We start from the raw sequence: 10095 nt of genomic DNA on the forward strand, positions 1-10095 counted from the left end.
CGGTACTCACTCATTAAATCTAATATCGAAGACCACGAAACACAGCGAGGCGCGTGATTGCTCGCAGTATCGCCTTTGATGACTCTTGCTAGAGAATCTGCAGGACTGAGCCCTGTCTTTTGCGTCGTATTTTTTTTTTTTTGGCATTTTGCAAATAGTTGTACTCACTAACTGTTATCAAGCCCCATAACAAAATTTGTACTTACATTAAAGTGCAAACGCAACGCGTAACGCACGTCCGATACCGCAGCAATCTCGCTACAAACTGAGGTACTGCGTAAGTTTATTGCTAACACAAACGGTTCAAACGTAATATGTACTATTACAGAGACCGACGAGTTAGGCTCAGGGAAGAATGCGAAGCTTCTGGGGCTCCAAAAAGACCAGTAAAGACACCAGCGAAGCGAAAACGTGGGCAGCTTGCCCAGAAGGTGACACGGAAGCGCGCGAAATTGGCTCACAAGGGTAGTTCGGTTACCCGAACATTCCAATTTTTTTTAAACTGTGCAGGATTGTATAGGACCTTCGATAGAAGGGTCAGGCAATTTTTCGTTCGTGCACATTTTCGGTTCTTCAGGGTGAATCGTTGGGTCTATTGAGGTCCTCCACAAATCTGCACAGTTTAAAAAAAATCGGAATGTTCGGTCGGGTAACCGAACTTCCCTTTACTTACCCCCTTTCCCGGCCTCCTCTAGGCCAATTATCTGGATCTCCTTTTATAATGCACACTCTTAAACTATAAATAGGCAGGTGTGCCGACTCAGCGCCTCAACCCCAGCGATTTTGTGTGCCGATTTCCGTGTGGTCCTCTGGCTGTCGCGAGAGGCGGTCGTCACAAGAAAGCCATGTACATACATACGGATGCATTTATGTGATTGTAGCAGAACTGGGTAAAGACGTGACTTTTTTATTTCATACACGGCAGGTGTCTTAAATGTCGTAAATGTCGTAAATGTGTCATAAATGTCGTATATTTGGAATGAAAATAACTACCACACACAGTACACAGGCAATTATACAATATATGCATTCTGAGCGCCTGATGTTACCAAACGAGACTGACACGCGTTTAGGACGCCTTAATCACGTCCAAAAGGCGTATTAAAGACGATTTAAACAGGCCTGGATTAGGACTGAAGCAGGCGTTCGAAAGACGTAAGTAATTAAGACCTACTTATCGATAAATTAGCTCATCATTAAGACGTATTTAAGATGGTTATCGATACTGATTAATTATAATATAAATTTAATTAAACAAAATGAAATCAGACTCAATATAAATTCATTTCCATTTACTATATTTATTTATTTAAAATTTGTTTACGGTTACTTTTATTAACCGACTTCAAAACAGAAGGAAGTTCTCAATTCGACACATATCAAATATAAAAAAATATAAAAAAATTCGCAATCCAGCACATCATTGGCATTAATAAACGCATGCCAAAAGAATTTATGAGAAAACCTCGAAGCTTGGATATTTTAAAACGGTGGAAAGCAACTGAATTCAAGTACATAAAGGTGCTTTCCAGCAACGTGCAAAGGCACTGTGTAACACAATGTAAGATCCGGTGGTTTCCAACTGCGCTTACAATGGCACAACTACATATACACAGCTAAAATGCGGCGTTCATACATTCCATTACTCATATCCCAGACATTTTAATAAAGTGAAGATAAAATATAACATCTATACATTTGCTTAGATGTCTGCAGCCTGGAAGTCAAATACTTGGCGTGGCCAGACAAGGTCAAGGTGTCGATGAATAAGAATTATATTAAAACGGAATATAATGAAAATGTACTCATACTGTCAGAGTTTTAAATTGACAAATGTTCTGAAAGCCTGCGAGAGGGGGGGTATGGGTATTGATGATCTGAGAATACTGTGCCTGGCCACGTCAAATATTTGACTTCCAGACACCTTCCTACATTTTAACTTCACATTATTAAAATGTCCGCGATATGGGTAATGAAATGTATGAACACAGCATCTTAGCTGTGTATATGTAGTTGTGTCATTTTGTATTATATTGTATTTTTTGTTTTCCTGTGTGTTTCTAACACACAGGATGGCGTTTCAAGCATTTCGTTTATATTGCCCAACGAACGATAGTCATTTTTTTCCTGTTTCCCTCCTCTCTCCTTCGGGTCCCAGCAGCAGCGACGCACCGGGAGACAGGTGATGGATGGTCACCCATCTTTCCCCAGTACGCCGCCCCGTGATGATTAACTTCGGTGATCTTACGGGAACCGGTGTTTCCATCACGGCCATGGCCGCTGGTTAGTTGTGTCATCTTAAGTGCAGTTGGAAACCACCTTTATGTACTTGCAGCTCATTTTGATTTCACAGCTTTATTTATATTGTAATTATTATTACCCAGATAGCACACGTCGCCTCAAAGGCGCCTATAAGACTGTCGAAAGTCCTCCAAAAGGCGTCTTTACGCTTTAAGACCAACAGCTCTGACAAATTGCATGGGCAAAACAATCGAACGAATAATAAATAACAGAATAACCAAATGGGCTGAAAGGAACAAAATCTTGGATAATAATCAAAACGGATTTAGGCAGAATAGATCGACAATGTACAATCTAACATAACTATGCACAAATGTCATAAACGGATTCAACAATAATAATAATTAATTAATTGTCGCTGCGCAATTGTTTATAAACTTTTTTCTTCGTATCGTCGCGCTTCGCCAAAATGTGCGACTGCCTTTATTCGACAAAGATTATCGCTATATACTTTCAAATCGCCCGCCTCCGGCCATTGTTATTTGTTCCATCTTCTCCTCGCCAGATGTCGCGATTCTCTCAATTTGCCTAGTGATTCTCTAGGGAGTGATCGGAATAACCGCAGCCATCTTGGAGCAAAACCGGAAATAAACATATCTATCTCTTCCTACCAGTATTTCTCTCTCTCTTCCTGTCAGTATTTCTGTCTCTTTCTTTTTTACAGTTTCTTTCTCTGTCTACTTCCGCTTTTGCTCCAAAATCGCGGCAACCAATCAGCGACGATACGCGTTGTTCCGATCACTCCCTAGGGGATCACTAAATTTGCCTAACTTGCGAATGCCCTTCTAAATAAAATCTTCATTCCAACACCATTGCGCACAGCTGATCCCACAGTATCGCGAATCGCGCTATTCTCCAGGCACAAGCGATCGCGAAACACTGATTGTGAAAGAACATTAGGAATACTTATAACGTTCAGCTTTGTTTCATGTTTACTCATAGATGTCTTTTCTCGCGCATGGTAAAGTGTTGAGAAGCAATGTATCACTGAAGAGCTATGCTCCACGGCGTTAGATAAATCCGAGATGTATTGAGGGGTACGACAGAAGCAGTACATATTAATATCGTGTGAATAATTCGTGTTGCTGCGTGTCCCGTTTATTGTATCTACCGTAGTAAACGGTTATGGTATACTTATCGGGTGTCTGGGGTATGGGAGAGACTAAATCACAGTGTCACGGTACAAACGGTTCTTCCTCCTTTCTGCAGGAGAACGATGAAGAAGTCGCATTGTTGCCACTCAAGAATCAGGTGAGATGACGGGCGCTCCGTTTTTCCTCGCGCCATTGCTTCTATAGTGCATGTCCAAACGTTTTGTTGTAATCGTTATTTTATTATCGTTACCGTATTTCGTTCGCACTGATCGGACCTGCAGCTACAATATTTAATGTTTATCTCTGACTCTACGAATAATTGTCGTTGCTTGACATAATTGTGAAACGCGTCGATATACTATACATACTCGGTACCCGAGTATACATCGTGACACACAACATCTCCATTTGTTGCGTTGTGTATTTTTGTTTTTCGCATAAAAAAAATGAAATATGTCGAAAGATGTAGCGATAAAAGCGTTCGCTCCTTACCGATTAAATGACGAAACACTTAAATGGGATAGAAATCGAAATGTCACGTTGCAGACGCAGAGTACTTATAATCGTATGGGATTTGTGGTTAGGTATAAGGGGTGTGGTTTAAATTTTTCCGCGAAATTTACCGCGAATGTATGACTAACATTTTCTTTCACGAGTCGCATATGCCAGGATGACACCTCGTCTATTTACACTACACCCGTAGATATTTAAAAAAGCAACTCATGCCACTGGAAACTTTCGATTTAATTAACGAAGCAAAAATTTTACATACCTTATAGGTCGGTGGGCACACAAGATTGCTTTTACTCAACCAGAATACCATTTGCAAGCCATTAAACTGCAGAGAACTTGACTTTTATCAAAACATTCCACAGGACATACAAATCTTTGTTCCAAAGTTTAAAGGTAAGCTGTTCTACACTTGTCACTATGCCTCTGGTCACCCCTCGTCCCCCTTTCCCCTTCCCGCATCGCATTTCCCTCATTTTCATAGTTACTCCATGTCTCGTACGTATACAAACCATTGAACGTACATATGAAATTGTTCTCTCTGAGCTATTTGCATTGTCATTCTTTTTGGATTCCATTTTTATATTTTTCAGTTGTTCATAAAGTAATTTACGTTTTTAAAAATTCTCGAAATTCTTGGGATAAGTTATAACTTGATATATCAAATCCCAGGAGTTTTAGAATCAAAAAAAAAACCGCTGGGATTACGATCCTGGGATTGAAGTCCCTACACACGATATATCTTGGTTTCAATACAACTGAATATGCAAACATTCAAAATAAACGAGGGAAGCGTAATTCAATATTAAGCTAATGTTAACAAGCTATTTTTTTTTTGCGTTTGAAACGCTTGGCTCTACAAAAAGTACCCGCAGTTAAAGGGATAAAACATGTCATCGGATGGCAGTAAATTCGAATGCTCGTGAAATATAATCGAATAATGGTGTCTATGATTTCTAATCTTTTAGGTGTTATACAAGCTTCCAATAGCGACGAATGCGCGCTAGATAAGCGTTATAGTCCTAGCTTCAGAGATCAAGATAACAGGCAAGGACATAGCTCGACCAAGAGGAAACGCGACGATGTACTCAGGTAAATTCTCGCGCGACACGTCGAGTGGGGTAGGAAATAATTCTTTGTATGTCGCAATTCAAAAACTTGTCGACTGCCGCGGCGACCTCTTTTTACCCTCCGTTACCTTTTAGAATGAAAATTCATCGTGATAATACCTTGACGGGAACGCCGAAAGCGGGAATGCATTTGGATGGCGCACCGAACCGACAGTATTTTCTTCTACTGGAGAATATAACATCGCAATACACTCACCCGTGTATACTGGACCTGAAGATGGGAACCCGGCAGCACGGCGACGACGCGTCAGCAGAGAAACGCAGTAAACAAATCGCAAAGTGCGCTGCCAGTACATCAGCCTCTTTAGGCGTTAGATTATGCGGAATGCAGGTCTGGCATTATAACAGAAATATAAGAAATAATCATTTTCTCGAGACGATATAAACGGAGAATATGTTTTATAGGTGTATCAAGCCGATACAAATCATTACGTCAAACGAGATAAATATTGGGGCAGAGAGTTGAACGAAGAGGGCTTCAAAGCAGCTTTATATCGATTCTTTCACAACGGTTTTTGTTTGCGAACATTGGTTATCGAGAAAGTCGTGTCTCGGTTAGAACAGTTGCGGCGTGCGATCGAAGGACAAAGTAGCTATCGATTTTATTCGTGGTACGTGTCTTTTTTTTTAAGTAAATCAAAATGCACAGCATTGCGTACGATAACAATGACACACACGCACAGAGACACACAGCAGCTGGATTGCCAACAATCATTTTGTACGAAATTCTGTACAATCATTGTTTAGTTCGTTGCTCGTTGTGTACGAGGGCTATCAAATGGACGATTTTTCGGGGCTCAGCCAGTCGCCATCCGCGTTACAAATGGAAGAAGAATCCACTAATTCTAGTTTCGTCGATGATGTCCCTCATTGCTCGGAAGCGTGCTACGACGCCGACACAAGTAACAGCTCGACAGATTACAATCTTTCGATTCAGGAGGAAATCAGTCAAGCGGCTTTGCATAGAGGGTTCGGCGAAGCGGCGGCGAGAGGGGCTAAGAATACCGCCAGTTTCTATGCAACAAGGTGTGTGATCAGCTCTTCTTTCGAATCATTCGTTGTTAGCCGATTAAAATGTTCGTCGATGGCTACGAAAGGAAATAGTAAGTTGGTCATTCCGTTTCGATTCGTCGCGCATTTACTCCCGGCGAAATTATGAGAATTTGCTGTAATCTCTACACTTGGCGTATGGTAATTTGAAAGTCAGATACCGTAGAATCTCGTTTTGATTCACGCAGCTTACGCGTACTCCAGAAACTTTGCCGAAGTAAAAGGAAACCTCACGACGACTCGGTATGGAACGATCGAAATTAAATTCCTAACGTTGCGATGCGACGAAGAACCTGATCGTGGGAAGTAATGATACTCATACATATTTACATTCGTTTAGCATACTTTATTTAGCCGTTTGTTTATTTCAATTAGTTTACATCATCCGCTCATTCAGTCATTTATTCATTTCTTTTACATATGTATTATAATGCTAATAGTGCTATCACGATGTATTGCAACACTAGGAATCTAATGAATAATTGTTTTTCTCCTTTTATCTGATGTTACGATTCTACGTTGTTTTGCGTAGGTTCGTTAACGTTGCTATCAGAAATTCTACGAAACGCGTTGAATCGATGCTTTTAACCCTCCGATAATTCGGATTCAGACGAAAGCACACGTTGTCTGGTGAAGTATGTGATCGAGGTATGAGACTACCCGACGATTCTTTAAATTAAACATGTTCATTTAAATTTTGGTTGAATCAAAAGCAAAAGTTTAGTGCACACGTTCGATATGGAACTGCGTGCAAAAATTCATTCCAATTACTTACGGTCGTATCGTTTCGTCGGCACGTATCACGTTTCAAGATACTCCATCAGAACATAGGAGGGTTTATCATGAAAGTAAAGTTTTTTTTCTGAAGATTGTGTCGTATTTCGAGCACTAATGCCATTCGTAGTTTGCTCGAAAAAAAAAGAAAGAAAAGAAAAAGAAATCGGTTTAGAGGAAATGTCGCACGATCAGTACTTTAGTGTAGTAGTATCGTACACGGGAAGAACGTTGCTTAATTCAATTACACGTTGCGAAGTACATATCCGCCGCGTGTGGGCCATCCGATAAAATCATAGAACTGAAAACGACGGGGTGGTGGCCCTCGTCCCACAGGGGAATATCGGATTGTTACACTAATGAACTAGGAGTGCGCTGTTTCCCAAATTTAAGCATGTATATTTCTGTGTACCGTCACTTTTTAGAAAACTGCTCTTTATTACGGCCGAACTATAATAAAGCGCGGCAATACCAGTCCCTAATCGAGCCCCATCAGTTTCTTACTATGGGAGGATCAGAGCTGAAAGTGGTGGATATCAAAATCCTTTCGTAGGTATATCGTTGCTCATCTGTAGAGCATAGCTCTACAACCGTTACTAGACGCAAATGTTTATATGAATTACAAAGATAAATAATAAATCAGAGGGGTATTTATGTGTCTCATACATACATACACACATATACAAACATACACACACACACGTCATACATACGTATGTATATGCACGTGCGTATGTACGTATCGTTGGTCTGTAAGCAGAAAATGTTTCACGATATGCAGTGCATCGAAAAGCGAACAGCTTTTCGTAGTAAGAACAAAACGGTTCTCGCCGTCTTCGCGCCGAACATTTGGCATCGACTTGTCGAATAAACAGCGATTCAAATTGGACGATAGTTTTTAGCAAGCTCAAATACTTTCAATTGCCCCGCAACGCGTTGCTCATTTTCGTCGTTTGCTTTTATGTTTTTCGTTTACCATTTTTCGTTTACCTTTAAGCTGCGATTCCACTGAGGCATGCGGGGGTGGTTGCCCGTTGCCAATAAATTGCCTCAGTGGAATCCCATCTTTACCTCTTCGACTTATCCAGCTTTGTATGTCAATAATTTCAGAGACTGATGACCAGTGATCAGATGGACAGGCAAGAAGAGAATCGTTTTATTCGCATCACATATCTCTGAAATCGCAGTTGCTCATCAGACTTCCCCTTTCTCCCTCCATTCGCAATTTCTCTCGGCATTCATGCGATGTAAACTAATCAATCTATTCCCTGTCTGGAGGGAAGACATTTCAGTAGCTTTCGAATATCTTGTAGAAATTGTTTCGTGAAATATTACATTTACCTTAAAAGTACGATTGATACTTGTTCGCTTATGGAACGTTGAAGAAAGTGACTTTGAAAGAAAGCAACGTGGAGAAGCGGTTTTAACGAAAACTATAAGATATTGTTTAAAGAATCCCTCGGGAGAAATAACGGACACTATTTACGCACTCTTTCACAATTTTCTTACATTGCAATATTCAAATGAATTAAACGAAGTGAAGTGAATTGGCGGAGCGACGTTAATAATAATGTATTTTTTGTTACGAACTCGTAATCCCAACAGCGAAGAGACTGTTTTCGTCGAATCTAGCGACAGCTTGATCGACACGGTGCTTCAAACACCCAGATACGAACAGTGGATGCTTTACGGCACCTCGAACGACGAGTTTTGTTTCGGACAAACTTCGGATAACGCAGAAGATACTAGTTCCGATACAGAAGCTAGGTCGGATAACGGGGCAAAGCGACAGAGACACGAAAGTCCTGTGCTCCGTCTTTACGAGAGCGAGGATAGGATAGAAGAAGACGTAGAGTGTGCCAATATATCGAACAGGTAAAAAACTGACGATGATCTTCTGTCACTCGTTTTTCTTTTTCATACATACAATAACACTTGTCGCTGGAAGAAAGACTCACGTACTCCTTCGTGTCGCTGTTGGTTTTGTTTCTTTGTATGTTTTCATACGTTTACGTCATATTAAATAAAAAGAGGTGACGGAATATTTGTATACCCTTGCAACTTGTGACGGTTGTCCTACCTACCGCAACTGCAGTGTAACAAGTGGTATTTTGTCCACAGGTATACGTCATGTTCTTATCGGCCGAAAATGAAACAACAAACGGAGGAGGCACGCGTCGATGTAAGGATGATTGACTTCGCACACACTACTTTCGTTCACGGTTCGACGGTAGCTTGTAATTCAAATTCGACGGTGCACCAAGGTCCGGATTGTGGTTTTCTAACAGGTCTCGACAGTCTACGGCGTCTCCTTCTTGAAATTCTCACCGAAGGTTGAGCCGTCAACAGAATCAAATGTATCAGTAGGTAACGGGCACAGCGGAGTGTACTCCTGGCAGAGGAGAGAAAAGAGGATATGTAATTTCCGAATAACGTGGACGACGAATTTTGCGATCGCGCGAAGGACGATGGCTACAAAATTCTGATCGGAAAGCACAGTTGGTTTCCATTAGGCGAATCTGTACATTCTTGAAGTGTATAATACTGTGTTGCTACGGTTTACAAATTACGCGAGACAAATGTATATTGGACGGGTGGAAGAAGAAGTATCGTGTACACATTTTGTGCGTGAATCGTGTTCACGGGTACTGTACATTATTCCTACTTTTAACGATAATAAAAGAAATCCATTTTACATAAGTTGGCGTTTTCTTTCTGGATTCTGGGACAGGAATCTGCTTTTAACGCTGTTTTCCTTTTATTGCATTCCGTTCAGTGAACGACTCGGTTCTAATCCAAACCCACCGAACCTAGTGCAACCAAATTCAAGTTATTAAATTAAAGGTCAGACCACTTTAGATTTTAAAATTTAAATGCTTTCGGTAACATTTAATTTTAATTCCCACCACTCGTAGCATTGTAATCTTATTTTAGACTGAATCGATAACGTTGGGTGTGACACGAAAATGGTAAGGGTGGAAGGGGGTACGAACAAAATTACATTGGGCACAGACGAGGTATAGAATAGACCTATCAAGCAATGTATTTTTGTGTCGCCGGTTTAGGGGGTCCTAGGACCCCCTTGCCATTTTAGTGTCGCATGCAACGTTACCGGTGAAGTCTCAAAACAGATTGTAACGCTACGCGTGGTAGGAACTAGAATTAAGCACGAGTAAAACTAGTTTATGCTTTGAGAGTCAATGCCCGCGATTTACAAATGTTTCTGTTAGAGTAAC

At 40.8% G+C, this 10095-nt stretch overlaps 1 protein-coding gene across 1 annotated transcript; it reads left to right on the forward strand.

Moving 5' to 3' along the window:
• Nucleotides 1-3115: 3115 nt before the first annotated feature.
• On the forward strand, nucleotides 3116-9559 carry LOC143376745 (inositol hexakisphosphate kinase 1-like). Its single transcript, XM_076827390.1, has 8 exons — nucleotides 3116-3552; nucleotides 4175-4301; nucleotides 4874-4997; nucleotides 5111-5366; nucleotides 5441-5646; nucleotides 5783-6061; nucleotides 8465-8734; nucleotides 8981-9559. Exons 1-8 carry the CDS (start codon nucleotides 3427-3429, stop codon nucleotides 9195-9197), a joined length of 1605 nt encoding a protein of 534 aa, XP_076683505.1. The 5' UTR covers nucleotides 3116-3426; the 3' UTR covers nucleotides 9198-9559.
• Nucleotides 9560-10095: the final 536 nt, after the last annotated feature.

Source organism: Andrena cerasifolii, chromosome 14, assembly GCF_050908995.1.
Source record: "Andrena cerasifolii isolate SP2316 chromosome 14, iyAndCera1_principal, whole genome shotgun sequence".
NCBI classification, from domain to species: Eukaryota; Metazoa; Arthropoda; class Insecta; order Hymenoptera; family Andrenidae; genus Andrena; species Andrena cerasifolii.